At 36.8% G+C, this 27,796-nt stretch overlaps 2 protein-coding genes across 5 annotated transcripts in view; one reads left to right on the forward strand and one right to left on the reverse strand.

Moving 5' to 3' along the window:
- Positions 1–8,615, forward strand: part of BACH2 (BTB domain and CNC homolog 2) — a 425,828-nt gene extending 417,213 nt beyond the window's left edge. For all 4 annotated transcript variants that reach the window (XM_074310289.1, XM_074310291.1, XM_074310290.1 and 1 more), the window contains one exon: positions 1,883–8,615. In XM_074310289.1, coding sequence (XP_074166390.1) covers positions 1,883–2,362 — 480 coding nt within the window. In that variant the 3' untranslated portion in view covers positions 2,363–8,615. The remainder of the gene's footprint in view (positions 1–1,882) is intronic.
- GJA10 (gap junction protein alpha 10) lies at positions 6,786–27,780 on the reverse strand. The gene is given in 3 exon segments (XM_074311941.1): positions 6,786–6,854; positions 7,838–7,999; positions 26,983–27,780. Coding segments are annotated over 3 exon segments (1,029 nt in total).
- Between the last annotated feature and the right edge of the window lie 16 nt (positions 27,781–27,796).

A 27,796-nucleotide genomic window follows, 5' to 3' on the forward strand; every position in this document is an offset into this window, starting at 1 on the left:
CTGAAGCACCAGCCCTGAAGTCAGGAGAACCTGAGTTCAAATTCAGCCTCGTACACTTAACACTTCCTAATTGTGTGATACTGGGCAAGTCACTTAACCTCAGAAAAAAGAAGAAAAAGAAAAAAAGAAATTGAGACCCAGAAAAAGGAAGTGTTTAACCACAGCTACAGATACTGGGTGTAAAAACTGCCAGTGTGATTGGAGCATAATCTATAATTACTGCCCCAAGTCTCTTTATCATAAAAGTAGATCTTAGAAATAAACAAAAAGTTTGTTTAATCAAAATTTCACTGTAAATGCATGGGAGAGGAAAAGGGCCAGAGAGCTTTCATTGTACAAACAGAATTAATACAGTGTACAAACAGAATTTAGTAGCTACAATTGGAACTTATCTTAACATGGCTTTTTGACTGAAGAAGGAATTTCCTCTACTGCAGTTGTCTTTCTCCTCTTAAAGAATGCCAGGGGAGTTCAGGTTTTGGCAGGTTCTGCCATGTTGGAAAGGCTTCAAGTGGAAGAGGACTAGTGGTGGACATCTCTTGTCCAAGGACTGGCCTGTGTCCATTTAGAAAGGGTCATTTCTGAGTCAGCTACAAGGTAATTAATTTGTTCAACCACAGCGTCTCTCAAAAAACAATATACTAAATTATCAGAATTGGGTATCCACACTGAGGACATTACAGATCCTCAAAGTGAGTGTTGAAATATAATTTCATTTATTACACATTATCCTTGTGCACACGCGCGCACACGCACACACACACACACACACACACACACACATACACACATATACACACACACATCTCCTCCTGCATCCTACCTAATCAGACCTCTGGCCTCATGGTACTGTTGAAATTTTTTACACACTAAAACCTCTCTAGTCCTTTTCTTATCTCATGTATTTTTAGTGAAATTTCAATTAATAGCCTATTTTGCTTTATACAATTATAGTTCTACTTTGATGAAAAGGGTTTAAGGGACAGTATACATGTCAAATGCTTTATGGTTATGGGGAACTTTATAATATATCTTTACATATGAGCCTCATGACAGCAGTGTGAAGTAGACAAACCAAATAATATTACCCACAGTTTAAGGTGAGAAACTAAGGCTCATAAGCTCATGTCCCCAGGTCACACAGCTGTCAACTAGTAGAGCTTCGAAATCAACCCAAGGCTTCCGTCTTCAAGTGCACTCCCCTTTTCCCTGTGCCTCAGCTGCTTCTTTAAGAATAGACTGATCTTATGGAATTTCTTTTATTTCATAATACTAGGATCTTTTCCTGTCTAGCTTTCCTCAACTAATCACAGATTTAAATTTGGAAAGGACCTGAAAGTCCAAACTCCTCGTGTTATGAATCAGAAAACTGAGACAGGCCCAGAGGGATAAAATTGCTTGTCCCAAAACATATAGTGAATAGCAGGACTGAAAATTGAACCCAGGTCCTTTGGGACCAAATGCAGTGTGAGCAGCTGCCTTTCCAATAGAAACTGCACAAACCTGACCAACAAAATAAACCCTCTGCCCCACCTCCCGAAAAAATCAACAGCCACATTCAGTGGCTTGAGGCAGTGAATCTTATTCATTATTTTTAAAGATATTTAATCATTTGCTTGTAAACAAAGAGAGAATTTGCTGATTTCCTGCCTAGGAACAAGAAAGGCCAACCACTTCCTAAGGAGTGTACTTAAGGAGTGTATTGGATCTTTATACATGAGGTCTCCTGAATGTGGTCCCAGTCTAGATCGATGCACAAGGGTTATGTTCTGATTCAGGATGTCACAGACACAGCAGACTAGCAGGCCACAGGTTCACTGGAAATGTTACCTAAGTAGGGCGCAGTTTCATGCAAACCTTCACTTTGGTTCTGTTTCCCCAGGTATGTGAGAAAGAAAAACTGTTATCAGAAAGGAACCAGCTGAAAGCATGCATGGGAGAACTCTTAGATAACTTCTCCTGCCTTTCCCAAGAAGTCTGCCGAGACATCCAGAGCCCTGAGCAGATTCAAGCCTTGCACCGGTATTGCCCTGTCCTCAGGCCCATGGATCTCCCCACAGCCACCAGTATTAACCCTTCACCCACCGGCATGGAGCAAAGTCTGGCAGCATCCCAGTGTGTAGGGGAAAGCATGCAGTGCTGCTTGGATCAGGGCACTGTGCCCCTCGGGACTCCCTGGCTCCCCAACAATGTGTCGGAGAATTGTACAGCTGGGAGGAGGTTGGATGGAGCTGACCAAGGTACCTACTCAGAAAGAGGGCCCTCTCTAGAACCAAGGAGCCAAACAGTGACCGTGGACTTCTGCCAGGAAATGACTGATAAATGTACAACAGACGAACAGCCCAGGAAAGATTATACCTAGTGACGGGCCCTGACATCCCCACCCAGACAAACGTTCATCAGTCAGCCTGTGGCCAGTTCATTTGTTGTCTAGAAGAACGAATTTGGTGCACACTACAGTGGTCTTAGCAGCAATACTGTTTTTAAGTATTTCCTCCTCCCTACAAGCAGGAGTTACCTAGTTATCTTCACAATGGTGCTATCCCTTGCCCAGGCAGGGAACTCAAACAGTGGCAACACTGTCTGTTTTTATATGTTAATTTCAATCTTAACAGGGATGGACATAACACCTCTGAGGACCCAACCACAGATTATTTTCTCAGTGGCCCATGTCACAAAACCCTATCTCAGGAATTTCCTCTGAATGTTCAATTTTTTTTCATTGAAGACAGCTTCTATACACATCAAAGTTTTATAACTAAACTGTACATATAATATATATATAATATATAAAAATATATCTCCATATGCAAAAGTCCCTGCATGCCTCAATTTTCTCATCCTAAAACTGGAAACTTTCATTTCTAATGTATAAACAAGTTCCAACATTCCTTTTTTTTTTCCTTTATTTTTTGCCTTTGATGCTAGAAGTAGTTTGGTAACTTGTTATGGTGGTAATTTTTTTTCTTGGTTTATAGTTCATCAATATTACTCAGTTTGTACTTATTTATGGAAAAAATCAACATTGAAAGCTTATTTGAGAGTTGATTGCAGAGTTTTTGTTTTGTTTTGTTTAATTTTGGGCACAGACAAATGGTGCCATCTGAGCATTGTGGATTTTTTTTTCTTGCAGATACTGTACAGTAATGGTCAACTTTGCCACTTGCACTGAGTTTGGGGTCAAACCTATTTTCATAAATGAAGTTGTAACTTCAGTATAACTCGAGTATACTGTATATTATTTGCTTTATAGTTTAAAAGAAAGTAAAACATTTTAGGTAATTAAAAAAAAGCACTCAGGTGATAATTATGTAGAAGAAACAATCTTGCCAAATAATGAATTCACCCTCCAATTTGTAGATGATAATCTGCTTGAATATTTTTGTATTTCAACTCCTTAGCCCTCTCCCTTCCCCCTCCCCAAGCAAATTTTAAATGAGTCTAGTTAGTGGTAGATGCTTGATGTCCGGATTCCTAGGTGGGGAGAGAGTTTGGGCATCCCACTTGAAAAATGCATCAGTAACAGAACATCCAACCACGATTTTACACCAGGATTCTATAAGTGTTGGTGTCTAGAAACCAAGTTCTGTTTTCTTCCCCAAGTAAGTTGTGGTCTGGTCACTACTTACTCCCTGAAGGATTCTATTACAGGATCTTCTCTTTTGAAGTCATGGCCATCAACCCAACTACCTTTGAGAAAGTCAGTCTCTCTGATGACTGAAGCAATTGGTTGAGCTGTAGATTCACTGAACTAACGGTTGGTCTTTGGATGGTTCAAAGGGCCAGTGAAGCAAATGTGCCCCAAATAGGAGAGACAGCAGTGCAGTTGCAAGCCCAAAGTCTTCTCCTGGTATAGGCAGAAGAGTGTTTTTTTTTCCCTCCCTTCCTGCTCCAAGTACATTGAGTTGTGTTTTGAGGTTACTTCACTGACCTGCTGCCCAAGTACATCCATAGCTCATTCTGAGACTTTAGGCAAGACAATAGCAGAACTCTTCCTAATGGCATTTTTTTCTTCTCTTGCTGCAAAACTGGTTGGCTGGGCACATCTGCGAAAGAGAGCAGCTTTTCCTCAGCACGGAGGGATGATGTTCTCCTCTGGTGCAAACGTTTACACATGAGGTGTGCACCAGTGTTTCTTTTAAGGCACTCAGTAGCTCAGCATCTTTCCTTAGGAGGAGGAATCAGCTCCCTCACTCCAGTGATACTTTTATGACATCATGAATATGGACACTCATGAATGCCCTGGTCTTGCTTAACACCCCTCGACCCCTTGGCTACAGTCTGGCTCTGGAGGAAAATTGTGTATGGTTTGATATGGGGCTAGGGTGGGAGGGGTCATCGGGGGGCTAGGTGGCTGATTTTTGGTTCTTTGTGCCACTATTTGGACAATATTAAAGCCGCATGTAAAAGGGGGAAGTTAGTATAAAATGTAGGCGAAAAGTGAAACCATAATTACATGTTTTAGTATTAACTTTTTCTGTACAAAATACTAGCTCTAAATGTTTAACTATGTATGGATGCCAGAAACTGTTGATTCACACCGTAGGGGAAAAAAAGCCTTTTCTTTTCAAATGCTTTCTTTTTGAAGACCTGCCTCTAGGTTTTTTGTTTGTTTGTGTGTGTGTGTATGTGTGTGTGTGTGTGTGTATTTGTGTGTGTGTGCCTGAAACAGTTTTTTTGTAAGGCCCTCTATGGATAATTCATTTTTTTATTTGTTGTTGTTATTGTTGTTGGAATTTCTTGACCTTGTAAAGTAATTCTTTACTTCACCATAAGGTTTTCACTTGTGGGAGACAATGGTGACAGCAAGAATTTTAAACTAAATGTGAATCACATGATCACTTCATAGGTTTTTGTTATCTGGAGGGGGTCAGTTGACAGTATTTTTTTAAACTATTTTTTGTTGTTGCCTTTTTTTAATGACCTCCTCTTTTTTGTTTTGTTTTGTTTTGTTTTACTGTTCTTTGATAAATAACCAAGTCTGCACCAGCTTCTTGACATGATTTTACCCAATTAACAACTCATGTGCAACTGGTAGTCTTGACCTCATTCCATCCTTTGTGCATATTATTGTTCTTGTTACTTTTAAACACCCACAGATCTTGTGCCACAGCTATTAGTTTTACCTTGGCCCTCACTGATGGTGAATCTGTTTATTTTTTCCTGCCCTGGCTCTATCTACTACCAACCTTTGCCATGGGAACTAATGATGAAAACCATTGTTCAAAGGGGAAAAATCTTTTTCAAGTTTTTAGCAATTCATTTTTTAAATTATGTTTATTTTCCCCATGAAGTAACTAATTTCATGTAATTGCTCAGATGCTATGGATGTGGTTTTGGCTATTCTGAACCATGTGCTTATATCTGTTACTGATTCATTTGGAGAGATTTAAAAGGGAGATAAATGCTTGGGAGAACTAGATATGGGACTGAATCCGAATTGGCTCCCATGTAGTACAGAGAATTTCCAAATTAAAAATTAATTACCCTTTTTCCTCTCCCCCTCCACTCAAAATAAAATTTTAAAAAACAAGGTAAAAGTACTAGTGAGAAAAACAACTTACACAAAATTAAAATCTATAATTGTGTTTTTGAAATCTCTTTCTTCCAAAATAAAGAGAAATCCATCCCTTAGCCATGGCCAAAATGCTATATCAGATTCTAAGTGGCTTCCATCCACTAAAACAGCCAATAATTGGGGCAACAGCAATAAGTAGACAGATCTCACCCCAGCTTAGTGTTCCTCTTTCATCTGCCTTCTCCATGCTCCCTGTATCGCCAGAAAAACCTCATTTCATTTAAGCTTATTGTGCTATTGTCACTCAAATGCTTTGTAGTGTGTATTTGTTTCTGCACATTCTCTGGGGGTGCCTTGAATAAGACAGAACTCCATCACATACTGATTCTGGAACAAATTGGTTGGAAAAGAAAAAGAAAAACCCTCAGTCAAGTTACTAAGACATCCTAATATTTATATCGTGGATTTCCTAATGTATGATGACTCAGGCATCAGAGTTGATGCTGCAGTAGAAGACTATTATTTTGTATAATGTACGAGTAATTTATTAAATGTCTTTCTAAGGGTATGCTGCTTTTAAGATGCACTATATTTTTGGATTTAATCCTTATATTATCGTTTTCCCAAGGAAGTAAAAATGTAGTATTACAAAGTCTAACCATAGTGATTAGTAAGCCAACTACTACCTCTCTTTTTAAAAGGAGAGTCAGGACTAGCTACAGTAACTGCATTAGATTAATCAGTGTAGGAGAAGTGTTTCTAATGTTAAATTCATCACTGCTGTGGAAAAGTCCAATGCAAATTTTCTAGCTATTTTAAATACTTTATAATTGCCAGTTTTTAAAACACACACACACACACACACATAATAAACATACACACACCCACATTTACAATTATAACTCTATCAGAAAACAGTCTTTTTAATAAACCCAGAAAGTCAACCACAATGTCCTGATTTGGAATCCACAGCACATTTTAGATGATCTACAGGTTCTAGACTGTGTTAAAATTAGAAATAAGAGAAAGGTTTAAAAGGGAAAAAAAAAAAAAGCCAGAATCCCCCTCAGGTGTACTTTTCAAGCTTCTACAAGGTATCACCCTCTATTTTTGTCCTACATGGTTCTGCTTGACTGTACCTCCTCCACCCCACCCCAATTTAATCTAAGAATTGTTTATTGAGTCTGTTCAAACAAGCCAAACACCATTGGCGCAGCTTAGCGTGGCCTGTGGTTCTATCCTCAACTCCCTGGGAACGCGTGCGCAGTCATCGCTTTTGAAGTTTTCCCAGCGGAGGTGGATTTCTTGCCGAAGCAGGGATGCTCGTGGCAGCTACCTGCCACATGTCAATGTAAAAGATCCTGCTGAAGATACAGTAGCTACGAGACATTTTTTTAATAGAGAAAATGTAGATATTCTGTGGTGAGCTAGTATTTTCTTCTTATTTTAGATTATGTTTCTGGCAAAGTGATCCTTAACGTGCTTCCATCTACGTGGATCTAGCCTCCATGGAGGATGTATGTGTGTGCGGCGCGTGTGATTGTGTGCTTTGTGTATATTATGTATATGTGTGTGTATTTATAATACAACCTGAGCTATTTTATGACCCAAGCATCATCGCTGATGCTGTAGAATCCAATATACATGAACATACTTATGTGTGTGCAAAAGAATATATGTATATAGAAAAGACCTATTATGGCGGATTGGGGATAAATTATTGATCTGACAGTGCAACAACCTAGCTTGCAACAAAAAAGTAAATGTACAGTATTTTCCTACACTCCACCATGGTAGATGATATTTATACTAAACTAATATCAGTGACATGTTTTTAATTGTAAGCATAAGACATTGCCATTTTGTGAAGAAAACCACTTTGGTGAGGGGGGTCAGCTTGAGTCGTTTTTATTTAATGTTGTAACACAGTAATTAGCCAAATCTGACAGCTGATGAAATAAACAGTTCTGTGAATTTCACTTTCATTCCAGTAGTATTGACCTCAAATCCAAGAATGGCCCTCTCTATGAGCAGAAGTGCACAAGACCAGACATTTCACTCAGATTCACGTACAGTGCCAAAAAACGCTCCCCCTGGAGGAATAGAAAAGGATGGAGCCGATGGGAGGATGTAGTAAAAGAGCTGTGCCCCAGAAGAAAAAAAAAAAAAAGCAGAAGCAACTGGGGTTGGTCCAGGCGTTTTTCCTCAACAGGGTGATTCTCAGACCTCTTCCACTTCTGGAGACCATGGGGGTGTGGGGTGTGTGTGGGTGTGTATGGTGTGTGTGTGGGTGTGGGTGTGTGTGTGACTCCCACCCACCTGGCTCACACTCAGAGTGTATCTGGCACATGTGCACACTGTTGCTGCCTCCGAGGGCTCCCACTCGGGAGCCCCCCAAGAGCGAGAAGGAGCAATAGTGGGCACAGCAGGGATAGCACCAATCCTTTCAAGCGTCACGTTGGCGTTGGCGGCCAGGAGTACCTGTAGAATTTGTTCCAGAACCAGTCCAATACAAGTGCACCTCTAATAAATGCCTTACAAACTTCAGAGGCCATATTCAGAACAGGGTTTTATCAGCGTATGCAAGGGGCTGTAGCCCCTCTTCTCTTCCTCCCCAGGTCAAACAGTATGGACAGTTTTCACACATATCTACCTGTATAATCCTCTGTACCTCTCATAACTGGTCAATGACTGTAACAGGTTACATCAGGTGTTTTTCTACATACTTTTTACACAGATTCTATGCGATTAATGTAACTTAATTCAATGCATCATTTAATTGTACTAGTTCTTAAGCTTGTCTTTATTTTTTTTTTCTAGGTGACTGTGGTTTCTTGTGATTTTTATTGTAAAAATGAGATGGCTGTTGATGCTTATTCTCTGTTACTAAGAATTTTTACCTTTTTGGAAAAAAAAAAGAGCATTGCTATGAACTAATGAATTAAAACTTCATTTACTCGTTGTAAATACAGTATTGTGCAAAAAAAAAAAGCCCAACCCTTTTCATTCATTTGAAATTGCTAGTGTTAACTGAATTTTGTCTAGACACCATTTCTGTTGAAGAAATAAAGACATATCATTATGTATTGTAAATTGATTTTTCTGTCTCTGAAATTTATTATCCATGAATGTATTTATGTGTATTAATTATGTACAGTGTATAATAATATAACAATAGTATGATATTAATTTATCAGTGACCATTAAGATCATATTTATTGTTGTTCACTCATGTCTGACCTTTTGTGACTCTGTAGACCAAGTGTTCATGGGGTTTTCTTGGCAAAGATACTGCAAAGATTTGTCATCCCATTCTCCAATTTTATGCAGGAAAGGCTTAACTGATTTGCCCAGGGTCATATACCTAATAAGTATCTGAAGTCAAATTTGAATTCTGGTCTTTATATCCACTGTACCTAGTTGCCCAAAGTCACAATTACTTTTGCCCTAAGAGCATCTATCTTGCTCTAGTTTGAATATATGTGTGTTTAACATGTGATTTGATCAGATGTCTAAGAAACTCATACAAATTCTAAATTTTTAATCAGGTCCTTTGATTCCAAAAACTTCTAGCCTCAAGAAGCTTGATAAGGTAAATGAGACAGATTCATAATCAACATACTGCGAGAATAAATGAGTTGAGGAGAAAAGGACCCAATATTAGGAGAGAATCTATGACGTTAACCTGGAAGATTTTCTTAAAGAAACTATACCTTGAACTGGTCAGGGGGTATAGATGTTGCAAACTGGAGGCAAGTTGCTCTTCCCTGTGTGCAAGATACCTTAGACAAATGTTTGCAGAGCAGGATAATGATATCCAGTTGGAAGGGACCAGAAAAAAAGATTTTGCCAAAATTTTCAGTGAAAAATTAGAAATTATTCTTGCATGTGATATCAAAAAGAAGGGCTGTTTCTCAAAGCATCCTGTGCACAATCATAATCAGTACTTTAGAAATTCATAAAGAGACTAACCAAGACAATATTCTACTTGAAATATATGAAAACTGAAGGGGAAAGTGACTAACTTTCTGGCCTACATAAGCCCCCCGCCAAAGTATAATTTTATTATATTTATTGATTCAAGGGATTCAAATATTTTCATTCATGTATTCATTAAATCAAAAATTGCAGCAGTGCTATGATATGCCAAATACATGGTTCACTCAGTATTTTGGCTTTTTCAAAAACTTAAAATTTTAAGACTAAATAAAATTGTAGACACCTCAGGCAATCCATTCTATTGCCTCTGGGTCAATACTTACTTCAAGTCATTTCAGGCAGAATTTGGTTGTTGTTCAGTAATTTTAGTCATGTCCAACTCTCCACAATCCCATTTGGGTTTTGGGGGAGTTTTTGGCAGAGACATCAAAGTAGTTTATCATTTTCTCCTGCAGCTCATTTTACAGATGAGGAAACTGAGGCAAATAGGATAAAATGACTTGCCCAGGTTTTCACTAGTGTCTGAGGCCAGTTTTGAGCTCAGTTCTTTGTGACTCCAGGCTCAAGGATCTATTCATTTCACCACTTAGCTGACTTATAAAACAAGTCTCAAATGCAGTCTATAGTAAATCCCTGTTAACATAAGCATTCACATTATATTACAAATTATGTTTATGTTTGGAATATGAATGATCAAAAACATTTTACTACATAGAGTAAATGTGAACTATTTAAACATATAATGTTTATGGAAGTAGAAATAAGAAAAAGGAAGAGGAATAAGCATTTATTAAGCACCTACTTTGTTCAGGCATTGTGCTAAATGCTTTCCAAATATCTCATTTTATCTTCATCTGGAAGATAGGTACTGTTATTATCCCCATTTTTATAGATTTTTAAAAAATGAATCAGAAGTTAAGTGACTTGCCTAGGAATCAGAGTGGTATTAAATGCCCAAGGAAGGATTGAAATCAGATTTTCCTGACTCCAGCCCCCAACCATGCACCAGGTAGCCAATTCTAATGAAGCTCAGAAGTCAGTGAATTTCCTTTTTTATAAATAAGAAAACCTATCTGGAAGAGGAGGATAGTATAGATGGAGTAAGTTGTCCCAAGTTATATATTCAGACAAATGACTTAGCCCTTGTAAAATCAAAAGGGTTAGAGCAGCACCCTCCAAGAACCCTTCCAGATCCAGGTTTGTGATCCTACCCATGGCCAAATCTTGGCATCTTGAATCTCATCCCAGTTATTTTCTATTGTGCCATATTGACACTCTCAAGTCTGAGTAAAAAGCTGGGTATCCATTTTAAAGCAAAGCACTTCAGAAAATATGATCTGCATCCATACTACAAAAGTGTTCATTAGGAAAGATCCATTTACCCAAACCCTTACAAGGAAAAAGAGCTCCAGCATGAGGTAAATCCAACAAGATGAAGAGCCTATCACGTGCAATTTATTAGACACTTATTATGTACCAAGCATTATGTGGCACCATTCTAGGAGACAATAAGACAGATGATACATTCCTGCCCTCAGTGAGCTTACATTCTGCCAAGGAAAGCAACATATATACATTTAAGTAGATACAAAATTCTAAGAATAATAGCTAACATACATAGCACTTTTCAAGCATTATCAAATATGATTAAAAAATGTATTCAATGTTATGACGGGGATATATTGGGGCTGAGCTTTGAAAGAAACTAGGAATTCTAAGAAGTAGACAAGAGGTGAAGAGGGAATACATTCTAGGCATGGGGAAGGCATGGAAAATGAAATGTTATGTGTAAGGGACAGCAAAAAAAAGTCAGACTTCACCAGTGTGTGTGAAAATGAGGAACATAATTAGTCTGGAAAGGGAAGTTCTGGAGCCAGGTTGTAAAGAGTTTTAAATGCCAAGCATATTTTGTATTTGATCCTAGAAGTGATAGGGAATCACTAGAATTTATTAAACAGGATAAGAACATGGCCAAGCAGCCATGTGAATGATGGCAAGGAGAGACAAGGCAAGGAGACAAATTAGAACATTATTACATAATGAGGAAAATGGAATGGAGGACAGCTATTGTGAGTATAAACAGTACCAAAAACAAAACAGCGGTAAGGAATTGGAATTCCATGTACACAAATCAAAATATAATTTGATTAGAGAGAGAGATCATAACCAACAGGGGATCTGAGAAAGTTTCACAAAGAGAGCATATACCTCAGCCTAACCTTGAAAGAAGATAAGTTATCTGTAAGGAGTAAAAGGAGAAGAGAGTATTAAAATAGAGGGGGCAGCCTATGTAAAAAGATGTGGAAGCAGAGATGAATGGATGATTGTTAAGTTCAGGGAACTGCTGATAACCAGTTTAATTGAAATGTAGAATGTATGAAGGGAAATGATGCACAATGAAAGTGAAAACGTTGGTTGGAGCCACATTTTGGATGATGTCACAGGGTAGTGACATCAGACAGGGTAGTGACAATATAAATAAATGAAGTGGAATGGTAACAAGAAACATTATGAATGATAACAATTTGATTTGGATTTGACTCAAAGGGGAGAAGGGGATGAAGGAGAGAAAACAATCACTAATGATTGATTTTATTAAGCTGGATGACTAGAACAGAAATGCCTTTGATCATAAGAGTTGGGGAATAGTTTAACTAGATGAATATACAAGTGACCAAATGATGGATGGTTGACTTTGTTTTATATGTGTATAAATATATCCACTCCCCTGGGAGTTTCCCCCCGCCCCCACTCCAATCCATTCTGCTCAGCTGCCACCTATGAGAGACTTTAGATGAGAGCTTGCTCTAGCTGTGTCACTGGAAAGAAAATCTATATTGAAAAGAGCACATTTCTAATGGAATACACACACACAAGCACATATATAAATATATATCTACGTAAAGAGATGAGATATATGCCATGCAAATACATATATTTATAAGATAGTAGTCATACAGTATATGCCCCGGTGATGGAGACTCCTATTTACATAATGTCGCCAATGCCAAATGTTTGACAAAAACAAAACCACCATACAAATTGCTTAAAACAGAACAAAAGAAAAAAGCAGCCTCGAGTCAATAACCTGAGTTATAAATCCAGCTCTATCTAGGTGATCTTTATCTCTGAATTTCAGTTCCCCCATCTGAATAATGAAAGTGCTTGGCCACATGACCTTTCAGGTTCCTGCCACCTCTAGCTTTAAAATCGAGCGGTGTTATGATCACCAATATGGTGGGATGAATCAATCAATCAAAATGTCAGGTGCTTAGGGTCCAAAAAACAAATGAAAAAAATTGCCCTTGCCTTCAGGAAGCTTGCATTTGGTTACATGCACATATAAATAAATGTATACAAAATAAACATAAGGTGATGTTTTTAAACTAAGGCCACTATCAACTGGGGAAGAATCAGCAAAAACTTCATGTAGAAGATGCCTTTGGAATTATTACCTATGGCACTGGTACTTGTCTTGCCAATTCCTTATAACCCTGAAAGGGGAGGGAAATTGTTTCGTTCTTTGTATCCATAAGAAATAAACTCTGATTGACCGATTAATTAATTGGTATGTCTGCCAGAAACAACGAAACAACGAGGTGGGGGAAGGGGATGTAGGCTGGAATGCCAAATCCCACTCCTAAAAAGAGAGCGTTCAAGGCCGGGGGCATCAGGGCAAACGCTGCTGGCAGGGGCAGTGGCTCCCGGGAGGCATCTTTCTTCTAATTGGCGACTGCGAAAATTGGGAGAGGGAGTTTGATTGATTTTAATAAAACACACAAACCTAATACGAGGCAGTGGGCCCCTCTTCCTTCCCCTTCCCGGTCTGTCTAAGGTGCCTATCATGGCTTAGGGGAGCATCTCTAGTCTGGGGCAGCGTGAAAGGAAATTGGCTTTCTCCGTGAAAGGAAATATGTGATGGGCTGGAGGGCTGAAGTGGACCGGGACAGACATCAAAATCCCACCCAATCTTCCCCCTCTCCACAGAGGATTGCAGCGAGATGAGAGGGGGGTCTGGAGAACCGGCATGTTTTGTTACCGGGAATTCTGTCAAAACCTTGCATTTCATTTCCCGACGATTTGCTGCTCTTGTTTCTGTCGAGCTTTCCTCCCCAGACAAGCATTATTTTTTCATGACAGAAGAAAGTTCTAAGAGCATATTCTGTAGAGGAGTGGAGGGAATGGGGATGGGTGCGCGAGGAGAAAAATAGAACTTAATTTATAAGACTTTTAAAAGACTCTTACCTTTCCCCCAATTTCCTTTGCCCTGGCCTCCCTGTGAGTGCAACTGGGACTCTAGAGAGCTGTAGATCAATCAATTGTTGAATTTTTAGCCCTTTGCCTTTGTCAATTTTGCAGCAAGAACTTGACTCTAAGTGGAAGGTATGAAAGCCTAATAGTTTCACGATGTAATACTAATGAAAGGTATTGATTTTGGTGTTGAATTATTTCAGTGTTCCTCTTTCTCATGAAAAAGTTGTACATCTGATGAAATAATTAGATTGAGTTTTAAGTTTGGAGTATCTTTTTCTGCTTTTAAAATACATGATATATATATATATGAATATATATAAAATGCATTATAAATTCATTTTGCTTGTAATGCCATAAAAAAGAAAAGGCTAATTGTAAACAAATCTGTTGTTTGTTTAAAATATTTTATTCTTGATATTCATAATATAAAGGATAAATAAAAGCAAATTATAAAAGAAAATATTTAAAAAAAAAAAGTTTCACAATGTGAAAAACAAACTGCCTGCCTTTTACTAAAAACCCAGAACCAAACACCCAAAGCAAAAAAAAAAAAAAAAAAAAGCCTACCTAAAACCTTTTGATTTAACAATTAAAAATTAATGTCAATTGAAACATGTTATCCACCTCTTGATGGACAGCTGATGAATGGACTCAGAATACAAATTGAAGCATATTGTTTTTCTTTCTTTTAACAAGGTTAATGCTGAGAAATTGTTTTGCATGGTTTTATATATATATATATATATATATATACATATATATATTTATATTTATATTTGTAAAGAATTTTGTTTTTCTTGCCTTCTCAATAGGTGGAAGAAGGGGAGAGCAGAGGGAGAAAATTCAGAACTGAAAAGAAAATTTAATTTAAAAATTTTAATGTCAAGAATCACAATTTTGGAGGGAGGTTGTTTTTTGGGTTTATTTTTTGTTGTTATTGTTGTTTGCCTTCTAATGGATCATACCGAGCCAAAAGGAAATCTTAACAAATAAGGGGATTGGACTGACTTGACTCCTAAGGTCCCTTGCTGTTCTAGCTGTATGAGCTAATTATTTAAAGCAAAAAAAGATTCTAATCCACTGGCCTCTACTCTCTCCTTTTCTAATTTTTGGGAAGCTGTAACACCTCATTATAGTAGAAAGAATGTATAAAGGTTGAATTGTGTGGGAGGGAGCAGATCTCTGGTAGTTAAATGAATTTGGCTGTTATTTCACTTATTTCAATATCTAGCAAAATGTACAAGCAGATCTCTGCTCTACAGGATACCTGAGAAAAGCAAAGAAATTGTGTGGAAGCTTTTTTTTTTTTTTTTTGTGAAAGCATTGTTATTACAAGTTTCTCTTTATTATTTCTAGTGTCCTGATAGTAATGGTGGTGATAATAGCAGCAGCAGCAGCAGTAGCAGTAATGGTAATAACAGTAACATTTTACTTAATGTTTAATATATGATGATGGGCACTTCAAATTGCTTTAAAATTATTATCTCATTTGATCCTCACAATTAAAATGAGTAAGTGATATACTCATTTTACAGATGACACAAACATAAATCAAGTGACTTGACCAAGCTCATACAGCTAGTAAACATTAGAGGATGGATATGATTTCAGGTTTTCCTGACTCTTTTCCCTTTCACCTAGCTGCCTCACTAAATAATAATGGACAAGAGGGTTGAGGGGAGAGCAGAATACAAAAAGAGCATAAGGAGCAATGAAGATTTTAAAAGGACAAGAGGATCACTTTCATTCTTTTCTCTATCTTTTTAGGCCCTGACTATTCCTTTTCAAGTCTTAACCAAAACCATTAAGGAGTTCCACTTCAGACTCTGAGAAGATAGCATTGTTAATACAATCTTTAGTCACCAAGTTTCATGACCTGGCCTTGAGTTGACAGAATACCTCCCCCATTTTGACTTGCAACTTTCAGAATAAAGATATGGACAGGCTAAGTTCTTCTGGAAGTCAGGAAGTTAAATGAAGTTGCCAGAGAGTTTAAATCAAGGAGTCATTCAAAAGAGATTTGGAATAAAGAGGTATGCTTCTGAATTCTGACCTGACACAATGCCTGCAAGATGTTGGGCAAGTCAATTAACTTTTCTGGACTTCAATTATCTCATCTTTAAAAAATGAGAGAATAGGACCAGTTGGCCACTAAAGTTGCTCCCAGCTATAAATCTGTGATCCCATGATTCCTGATGTTAGCACTGAAGAGACAGAATAGTACAGTGAAAAAAAGGCTTGGTATTAGCAGAAAATTTAATCCAAATTCTTCTTCTGACACTTACCAGCTGTTCTTTGAACAAATAGCTTTACCACTGTGCTTCAATTTCCTCAATTGTACAATGGTAATATTACTACTTGCCATTTTTACTTCACTATACTGTTATATGGATTACATAAAATAACGTAAAATATTTTGCAAATCGTAAAGATATATGCCATTTAAAACAGATGAGTCAAATTGAAAGCTGATTCTTTTTAAGGAACTTTGATTTGGAATTTTGATCTAATATTTATTCCATAGAATAAACCCAAACTAATAAGTATTGGCAGAAGAAATAAGCATTCATCCCTGTCTTTCCTAGGCATTGTGTCATTTTTTTTTTTTCCTCTGAGGCTGGGGTTAAGTGACTTGCCCAGGGTCACACAGCTAGGAAGTGTTAAGTGTCTGAGACCACATTTGAACTCCGGTCCTACTGAATTCAGGGCTGGTGCTCTATCCACTGTGCCACCTAGCTGCCCCAGCATTGTGTCATTTTAATGAGAATGCCATGTAACTGTATCAATCACTTTGTGGGGAGGGGAAGGTCCGGACCTGTGATTTTATTGGCAAAAGTAATTCTCAGTATGCAAACTCCCTCCATTGTTAAGAATCATCAGTACTGGGGGCAGCTAGGTGGCGCTGTGGATAGAGCACCAGCCCTGAATTCAGGAGGACCTGAGTTCAAATGTGATTTCAGACACTTAACACTTCTTCCTAGTTGTGTGACCCTGAGCAAGTCACTTAACTCTAGCCTCCAAAAAAAAAAAAAAAAAAAAAAAAAAAAAAGAAGCATCGGTACTAATTTTAGAGGGATTTTGGAGGATGAATAAATTAAATAACTTGCTTAAAGGAATACAGTCCCCGAGATGTTAGAGAAAAAAATTTAAATTCAAGTCTTGACTCCAAGAATGAACCTCAAGTTACTACCCCACACTTAACAATGATTTTGCCTCCCAATTTTTGTAGCAAAGAAAATAGTCAAACTTAAGTATTTCTAAGACAAGGAAGGCTTCTCAGAAATTTGGAATTGTTACAGATAGAAGTGGGTTTCCAGTGAAGATTATTTGTTCCTTTTCTGAAGTGATTTAAAATGCCAATCGATAGTCACCTGGCTGTAATGATATAGGTCCACACTTGTGTCAGAGCTTGGGATATGGACTAAATGACTTCTGGAGATCCTACCTGCCTTTTAATTAGGTGGGCTCACTCTAAGGTGACATGGTATCTACTGCTGGGATCCTAAGGAATGCCAAGAAAATCTGGGAGTAGAATGTTTCAGTCAATACATAAGCCTGTCTCTTTGACACTCAGTTAAAAATGTCTTTATGAAGATTACAATAATAAAACTTGCTCATATGGAGGTCCTTAAGGCATTTCTCAGAATTTATGCTCATGTTTGCCCAAATTTTGCATAGTGTCCAAATGTCATTATTTGATGCCATCAATTCTACAGTATATTTCTCAAGGGTACTACTGATTCATTCCAAATAATGGAAAATGCCAAGCTAATGTTCTAAGTACATGTAAAGCACTTGTGGGCTATTATTAATGGCAGATTGACATTTATCCTACAAAGCTTTCAGGCATTTTTAGAAAACATGATTAAAGCCCTAGTGATTAATTAACATCGAGTTCTGTTGACTGCTTTGCAATCTATTCTTGAAATCCAATTTACATCTCGTGCAATCTTCACCCACCAAAGCCCACAGGTCAGATTTCCAACTAGTATAGTCATCTCAAGCTAAATTTTCTGGACTATGTGGTTAATGATCTTAGATGTCTGTTGAGCAAAGAACATGGGCTTTAAATTCCCAAATAGTGGTTTAGTCTTCAGTGAATTACAGAGATGAAACTGAATACTTTTTGCTTGCCATTTTCCATAAACATTACCACCAAGCACTGACTAAATAGAATTCATTTACAAAAACTTTCTTATTTTTGGTAGGGGTTTTGAGTTGGGTTTTTTCTTTTTGTTCTATTTAGATTTAATTCATTTGTTAGCTCTCATTTCTAGTAATAATAGCTCGCATGCCATAGCATTTTATTGTTTACAGATGTTTCTCATAAAAATATTTTCTTTTTTTTTCCTTTAAGACTAGGTCTCCCTATCTCACTTAGACCAGAAACACATTAGCCACTCATTAGTCTTTCTTGGTGCCAAGTAAGAAACTTTAGGTTTCCCCCCTTTCCCTCAAAAGAACTCACTATAACTTAATTACTGTTCAGACTCCCAAGGTCAAGAGATCCAGCAGCCTCAGTCTCTCTAGTAGCAAAGATTATAAAAACGTGCCACCTTTTGAGGTAAGAGATAAAATATTATTGCCTTTATTTTCATAAAAATAAATAGATAAACTTGAACCCCAGAGAAAGAAAGTGGTTTGACCAAAGTGACATAACTAAAAAAATGCAAACTCTGGTCTGGAAAATTGATCTTTTATTTACTTACTTTTTCACATGTTTTTTCAGTATTCATTATTAGCATAATTGGCCAAACCTTATCAGTGAGTATGGGGTATTTGAAATATTTGGGAAGGATTAGCACCTATGGTATAAGGGCTTGCTGAGCCCTTTTTAGGGGTATCCATCCAATTTTGGTGTCTCTCAACCAATACACACCCATGGCTTCAAGAAGCTGTACCATGGGCATTAGTAAAGCTATCTTGACAGATGGACTGAACTAGTTTGAAGGGAATTCAAACCCCTCAGCGAGTTAGGGGAATGTCCACCCCAAAGATGTGAAGACTCCCCCTGGTGGAGTGAGAAGATGAGAAAAATTTGTTCCAATAACCAAGAAAGTGGCTTAAGCAGGTGCTGTGGAGACATTAAAGGTTGGTCAGACATTCAAGATCTAAAGGCCATTTCCAGTCATACTGATTTTTGTCCCACCACTGGACTTTGATAACTCTAGGAGAGTGAAGCTGATGACTTCGTGAAACTCTGCCTCACTTAAATCCAATTCATGAGCAAGTCAAATCACCTATGAAGTCTTAAGTCTTCTTTGAAAATGGTCAAACATCAATGAATAAGAATTCTTCAGGATTTACTTAGGCCCCAGTATAAGGCATGTTGTCTCTGTTTTCAGTGCCCTAGTATATCAAAGGGAACCTTACAAAAAACAGTTCAACCAGTTTAGTAGAAATTGTCTTCCGTGCTAACCAGTTTGACTAAAAATTTATGGATTTAAAAAATAGGGTTTCTATGCTGTCCAATATCAATTTATCATTTTTTAATCTTTAACTTAGTTTGATGTTATATGAACAAAACTTCAGAGTTTCTGTACTTCTGAAAAGAATTTTCATAAACTTGAAAAAAGGCTATTATAAAATCATAAGATCCTAGATGTAGAAGTAGAAGAGTTCTCAGTGGTTATTGAATCCAATCCCTTTGTTTTAGAGATAAGATAATTGAGATAAAGTAATTAATCCTGAAACATTAAATAATTTACCCATGATCACCTAGCTAATAAGTATATAAAGTAAGATTTGAATCTGTCTTTCTAATGTGAAGTCCAATTCTCTATCAACCATACCCATGCTACCTCATTGTTAAGATCTACCTAAAGATCTATTAGTATATAAGAAGTTTGTCCCAAAATTAATGGTTGAATATAGAAATTTAGAAAACTTTTATCAATCTACAAGTAATAAAAATGGAAAGTAACATTTTCTACCAGTTAAGATAATTTGTTTTTAAAGAATGCACTTTTATGAGAATGGGAAGACATCGGAGTGTTTGTTGAGAAGATGTTATATCAAAACAACATGTATCAATTTTAAAAAGTCACTTTTATCAATCAACAAAAAATTATTAAGCATTTACTATGTGCTGGGTTTTGTAAAAGCATTAAATCACTAATTGTGTACTTTGTTGAATTATCCTTTGAGATGACAAGTTTGATTTGAAAGAGTTTTACTCACCTCCTAATTTACCTTCTCAGAACAGCACATTAATTCATCATCTAGCATCCACAGCAAATATTAATAAATGTTTGTTATTAAAGATGATGATGATCAAATCTACTTTTTTTCTAGTTTGGTTTTATTAAGTAACTATAAATGTCATTACAAGTAGGACCAAATATCAATGTTAGTAACTATTAACACTAGGGAGAAATTGTATTCTTTTAAGTTGAAGTTTCATAATACCAAAGATTTTACACAAAATTCTGAAACCTGAAACCAGGTATAGAATTTTAAAATACTCTACCTTTATAGAATTTTAGTGAAAAAAAAGTGAAAAAGTGGAGGGAAAAAAATCAGTTCCTTGGTTGCCTCCTCTTGTGTATATTACAGAGAAAAGGTTTTGCAGAATAGCTAGACAAATTTCATATGTAATTATGATTAAATATTATTGTGTTATAATAAATAATGAGCATAATATTTTTTTAAAAACCATGTAAAGACCTATACAATCTGATACAAAGTAAAATGAGCAGAATCAGGAGAATGTTGTATATGGTAACAGCAATATTGTACAATGAGCAATTGTGAATGACTTAGCTCTTCTCAACAACGATGATCCAAGACAACTCTGAAGGACTTATAATGAAAAATGCTAGAGAAAGAACAGATAGAGTCTAAATACAGATTGGAATATACTTTTTCACTTTATTATTCTTGGGGATTTTTTGTCTGTGTTTTCTTTTGCAACATGGAAATGTTTTGCATGACTGCTCACATACAATCTATATCAAATTGTTTGCTTTCTCAAGGATGGTAGAGGGAGGGAAAGAAAATGGAATTCAAAAACATTTTAAATGAGTGCCTAAAAATATTGTTTACTTGTAATTGAGAAAAATTTAAATTAAAAAAACAATTAAGAGTTTTTAAAAGAAAACAAAAGATGGAAACAAAAAAAGAGGTATTCTGTTTCAGTGATCCTACAGTTTCCAAACATTTTGAATTTATGGTCCTATAATTTTCCTTGAGCTTTCCTTACATTACATCCATTCTCTTTTAGCATAGGCTGAATTTTTTAAAAATCAATTTCCTCTTTAAAATCACTCATATATATTGTACCTAGGATATACTATAACATATTTAATATGTATGGGAATGCCTGCCATCTAGGGGAGAGGGGTGGAGGGAAGGAGGGGAAAAATTCGGAACAGAAGGGAATACAAGGGATAATGTTGTAAAAAATTACCTATGCATATGTACTGCCAAAAAATGTTATAATTATAAAATCAATTTTAAAAAAAGAATGAAACAGTGGGAAAAAAATCACTCATGAGCTTCTTCAGTTGAGTAACAAACAAAAGAATAGAATCGGTGTGCCTGGCTTCTATTAAAATATGTCTTAAAAGCTAATTTGAAGCAAATCAATGCCAGTTTGGGAAGAAATAGGGAAAGAAAAGGGGAAATCAGGGAGGGAATCTAGAAAGATGCAGTACTAAAAAGCACCAAATGAACTGTTAAACTAAACTATTTAAAGCAGTGTAATATGTATATGTACAAATGTCTAATATTTAAAAGTTCTTTTTTATAGTTTTTTTTGTTCAAACATGTTTTTTGAGGAGTGATTTTGATATATTATTACTATGCTGAACTATGGATGACAAATAAACCAATAGATTTCTTTAGTAGATTTCTCATCTGTGTAGAGGTATAATTTAAATGCTTCCTATACTGCCTTACTCCATTTATAGATGGATCACCACTTTGTATCTCTGGATCACCACCAGAGGTGGTGATAAAAATTCAAGCCAAAGATGACAGGAACAAATAATGATGAATGTTGGAGGGGTTGTGGGAAAACTGGAACACTGATACATTGTTGGTGGAGTTGTGAAAGAATCCAGCCATTCTGGAGAGCAATTTGGAACTATGCCCAAAAAGTTGTCAAATTGTGCATACCCTTTTGACCCAGCATTGCTGCTATTGGGCTTATATTCCAAAGAAATACTAAAGAAGGGAAAGGGACCTGTATGTGCCAAAATGTTTGTGGCAGCTCTTTTTGTTGTAGCTAGAAACTGGAAGATGAATGGATGTCCATCAATTGGAGAATGGTTGGGTAAACTATGGTATATGAAGGTTATGGAATATTATTGCTCTGTAAGAAATGACCAGCAGAAGGAATACAGAGAGGCTTGGAGAGACTTACATCAACTGATGCTGAGTGAAATGAATAGAACCAGAAGATCACTATACACTTCAACAACAACACTGTATGAGGATGTATTCTGATGGAAGTGGAAATCTTCAACATAAAGAAGATCCAACTCACTTCCAGTTGATCAACAATGGACAGAAACAACTACACCCAGAGAAGGAACACTGGGAAGTGAATGTAAATTGTTAGCACTACTGTCTATCTACCCAGGTTACTTATACCTTCGGAATCCAATACTTAATGTGCAACAAGAAAATTGGATTTACACACATATATTGTATCTAGGTTATACTGTAACACATGTAAAATGTATGGGATTGCCTGTCATCAAGGGGAGGGAGTGGAGGGAGGAAGGGTAAAATTTGGAAAAATGAATACAAGGGATAATGTTATAAAAAAAATTACTCATGCATATATACTGGTCAAAAAATTTATAATTATAAAAATTAATTTAAAAAAAAGAATTAAAGCCATTCTCCAATTGATAATGGTCAAAGAATAGGAATAGACAATTTTTGGATGAAGAAACTGAAACTATTCCTAGTCATATGAAAAGGTGCTCTAAATCACTATTGATCAAAGGAATACAAATTAAGACAACTCTGAGATACACCTGTCAGATTGGCTAAGATGACAGGAAAAGATAATGACAAATGTTGGAGGGGATGTGGGAAAACAGGGACACTGATACATTGTTGGTGGAATTGTGAACGGATCCAACAATTCTGGAGAGCAATTTGGAACTATGATCAAAAGATTATCAAAGTGTGCATATCCTTTGATACAGCAGTGCTTCTACTGGGCTTATATCCCAAAGAGATCTTAAGGGAGGGAAAGGGACCCACGTATGCAAAAATGTTTGTGACAGCCCTTTTTGTAATGGCTAGAAATTAGAAATTGAAAGGATGCCCATCAATTCGAGAATGGCTGAATAAATTGTGGCTTAATGAATATTATGGAATATTATTGTTCTGTAAGAAATGACCAACAGGAAGATTTCAGAAAGGCCTGGAGAGATTTACATGAACTGATGCTAAGGGAAATGAACAGAACCTGGAGATCATCATATACGGCAGCAATAAGATTATACATGATCAATTCTGATGGACATGATTCTTTCCAAAAATGAGATGATTGAGGCCAGTTTCAATGATCTTATGATGAAGAGAGCCATCTACACCCAGAGAGAGGACTGAGAACTGAGTATGGATCACAACACAGCATTTTCACTCTTTTGTTGTTGTTTGCTTTCATTTTGTTTTCTTTCTCATTTTTCTTTTCCTTTTTTGATCTAATTTTTCTTGTGCACCAAGATAATTGTATAAATATGTATACATATATTGGATTTAACATATTTTAACATGTTTAACATATATTGGATTACTTTCCATATGGGGAGGAAGTGGGGGAAGAAGGGGAAAATTAGGAACACAAAGTTTTGCAAGGGTCAATGTTGAAAAATTATCCATGCATGTGTTTTGAAAATAAAAAGCTTTAATTAAAAAATATTGATACCAGTGTTGGAACCAAATTGCCATATGCCTCCTGGATTTTAAAAGAAAATGAAATAAAAACTCTATTTTAAAAAATCAATTAAAAAAACCAAAATGCTATGTAAAATTGAAAAGCTTTGCTACAAGAGCAAAAGGAGATGAAGATATATATATATATATATATATATATATATATATATATATATATATATATATATATATATATATAAAATATGCTTTCCCAAGATCACAAAAGCCTACCTGTAAGAAGTATCCAGATCCTCAAACATGTTAGGTTTTCAGCTCTGTCTTACTGTTTTCCATGAGTACTTCTTGTTATATGTCCTTTATTTTCAAAGAGGACCAGTGACATCATAAGGTGATGAGTTGTCTGAGAATTGGATTTAAGTGAGGCAGAGTTGTACAAAATCATCAGCCTCATTTTCTTTCCTAGAGTCATCAAAGGCAGGATTAAAGTTAAGATGACTGCAAATGGCCAGGGATGCAGTGGATGGCATCTTTGACATCTGACCAAGTTTTAAGCATTCCACCACACCTGTTTCAGCATTCATAGCCATTGGAACACATTGTTCTCATCTACTCATTCCATCCAAGGGGAGTCTTCATCTGCTTGGGGTAGTCATTCCACTAACTCACTGAAGGTTTGAGACTAGTCAGTTCCCTTCAAACTGGTTTAGTCCATCTGCCAAGATGGTTTTACCAATGCCCATGACACAGCTTCTTGGAACCTCATGTGTGAGTTGGTTGACAAATGGATACAAAAAGTGGATGAACACTTCTGTAAAGGGCTCAGCAATCCCCACACCACAGATGCTAGTCCTTCCTGAACATTCCATGAGTAGTAGTAATCATAAGAAAGGCAGGTCCCCAGAATGAAGGGAAGATGTTCCTTTGTTGCAGAGATGAAAGACTATGGATGTGAAATATTTCATAGAACATAAGACTTGGCATATGGTTTCACTAAACTCCTTTATATTGTAACAAGGAATGACTCTATGAGTAGGGGAAAAGGGCTGTATTCGGAATCTAAAGTAATATAAAAAAATAATGTTTTGAAAAGTTTGGAGGGGAAAATGGAAGGAAAAAAGAAGGAAATATGTTTTGTGAGCCACTCTCTCAGAAAAGGAAAGAAGGAACAACAAAAATTACCTTGCTAAATATACATGTATAAACAGAAATAAACGGCCATTCATAGTCTACTGTGTTCAATTGGTATTACCATTAATGGTCTCTAGGTGGCAGAAATCATCCAGTGATGTAGATAAGACATTAATTCCAAGACATATTTGCTCTTTATGCAATATTCAGAGCAATTAGATAGAGCAGAGAAGAAATGAGTTATTCTTAGTTGAGGGAGGTTCTCTGGAAAGATCCCAGATCCACTGAAAGCTCCTCAAGATTTAAAAAAATTAAAAAGGAACACGAGACATTACTCTTTTTCAGTGACAAGAGGATCTTGAAATCTATTGTACATCAGAAAGAACTCTGGAATTGGAGTCAGAAAACCAGAAAAAAAGTTGTCATGGTTGCATTCCTCCTGGGAAAATAAAGGATACAAGAGGTAGCTGAAGATACTCTAGACATAGAAAAAAGCTCAGCCTCATAGCTTACTTAAGATGCCTATGTTGGACTCCCTTTTTGATTAAGCTTAGAAAAATTTTCTACCAAGAAAAAGGAAACTGAGTATAAGTTTTGATACCTGACCTTGCTACTTATGTACTTGGGATAATCACAATCTCCCTGAGCCTCTGTGTTCCTCATCTGTCAATTGGGTGTAACAGATAGCTACCAAATTGGACTATTGGAATAATTAAATGAAATATATAGATATATATTCCATATACATATATATATATATATATATGAAAGTATCTTGTAACCATAACACACTATGTAAATGTAAAATACCATTATAAATCAGCAAGAGATAACAAGCTTAGTGTAAATATAAAATACAAAAGATAGGGAGAAAGAATTTTAATAACTCATCTATGTAGTACTTTACAGTTATAAAATACTTTAAACATAGTATTTCATTTATGAGTGTAATCTAATCAGTTCCTATCAAATGATGTTTATTTTTTAGTCATAATATAAACTGACAAAGAGGGAACAATTCCAGATCCTATGATACTTCCAGATACTTCCTGCCTCAGGAAGTGAGTGAATTGGACAAGATGGTCACTAAGCAAGGCATTTCCTATCTCTAAATCTATAATCCATCAATTTATATCTTGGCATCATTTTAATAATGAAATTTCCTTATCTAACTATGGCTTTTTCATAGAGCAGAACTTGTCTAATATTCCTCTTGTTTAATTTCCAGATTAAAGCAAGAGATTTTCTTTCCTCTCTTTTGCCATTAAATTAAAGGAAACTAGCTACATTTTATTTTTTTTTAATTTACTAAATCTTTATTGTAAAATATTTGTAGAAGACTTTTAAGATGCAGAGATATTCAAATAGTGTGAATTCTTGCTCATATACATGAACATACTCCTTTTTCTATAAGACTAAAGTGACTCAAGGATAAATGATCCCACAAAAAGGCACATGTTCTCCTCCCATCTCTCTCCTATTCTCTCTATCTTCCCATCATTATGCTTTTCAGATAGAAGGTGTGAAAAGATAGCCCTGAGGAAGACAATAAAGAAAAGTATTTCCTTAGGGGACCATCAGAGCATCAGAGCCTACACAAGCAGGCTATACCTTATACAAGCAGGGGTCTTCTGGTCTTTATTTGCCATTGACATTCTGCATGCCCAGAAGGTAGAGGTGGAGAACTGGAGGCACAGTCGTCTCCCCAATGCTGAACATCAGAGACAAGGCTATGCCTGGAACCAAAGCTTTCTGAAGCTCTGGATAGGAAACTGGCTTTGCGGCTTCCTCGATGAGACCCTCTCACCACTAAGTCAAAGCACTCTCTTGCGCTATCCTTACTAGTCTTACAGTGAGTAGTCAGATCTATTGATGTTTTTGTTGGGTTCCAAAGACTCTGGGATTGTTCTCTAGGATATAATGTGCAGGAAGGGCAATTTGCAAGGTTGCATAGCTGTGGTCTGGAAAGAATGCCCCCCTCCCCCCAAGGAAGACTGTGGGTGCTGTCCTTGGTACTGATGTTTGTACTATTGAAAGTATTGGACACAACAATCAAGGTCCTGGGGACAAACAGAGATGAATTGCAGCATTCTGTGATGATGATCCCTCCTAGACCAGTTCTTTTTGCCAAGTGGAAAGGCTCCCTCAGACTGGTTGTGCTGATTGGGTTGCCAAGCTGGTTTATGCTCTATATTATCAATCCCAATTATTCGCTGCTGCTCTGGCCAGATGGGTTGAACAGGCTGGAACAAAGCAATGTTCTCATGCAATAAAGAGTGAGTTACACAGGGCTGGGTCACTGAATTTCTATTTAAGTGGCACAGTTCCCTTTCAGTATCCCTGCTGGACCCTCCATATAATGCCTTCATGATTTTCCTGATTCCCAAGCGAAATATTTCCAAAATATTAAAGAACAAGGAGATAGCCGCTATGCTGTACATAAACAACATGAAAATAGTTTTCTCTGTGGCCCTTGACATAGAGCAGTCCACTAAATTGGGACAAGGAAATTGACTATATTTATAAAGGGGGTGCATTTGGAACTCATAAAGAATATACTGCTCTATCATGAACCCTATTTCCAAAACAGATCTGATCAAAATATGCAGAATATAAGTAAACAGCAGGCATCCTTTCAGGGGTGCCTTGTGTACCTTCCTCTGTTCCTCTAATCTCCTCATTTCCCGCTCTGTTCTTTGGTACTCCTCCTGGTCAAGCTCAGGTTCCTCCAGCTGGGCTCAAAGTTGTGCTTTCTTCCTCTGCTTCTCCTTTTCAAAGGTCCTGAATCTATAAAGTGCATGGCCCATGTATACCAGAGAGGGAGAGGATACAAAGATGATTTGCAAAACCCAGTACCTGATCAAATAAATGGGGAAAGCACCATTATAGCAGATGTTGCGGCAGCCAGGCTGTTGGGTATTACAGGTAAATGCTGACTGTTCATTATCCCAGACATCCTCTGCTGCTACTCCAAGCACCAGCATCCGGAAAATGAATAGGATGGTCAACTAGATGTTCCCCACTAGAGTTGAATGAAAGTGGACTTCCTGCAGAATGCTGCCCAACAAGTTTCAGTCTCCCATGTTCAAATACTTGTAT

The sequence above is a fragment of the Sminthopsis crassicaudata genome, chromosome 4, assembly GCF_048593235.1.
Source record: "Sminthopsis crassicaudata isolate SCR6 chromosome 4, ASM4859323v1, whole genome shotgun sequence".
Lineage (NCBI taxonomy): Eukaryota > Metazoa > Chordata > Mammalia > Dasyuromorphia > Dasyuridae > Sminthopsis > Sminthopsis crassicaudata.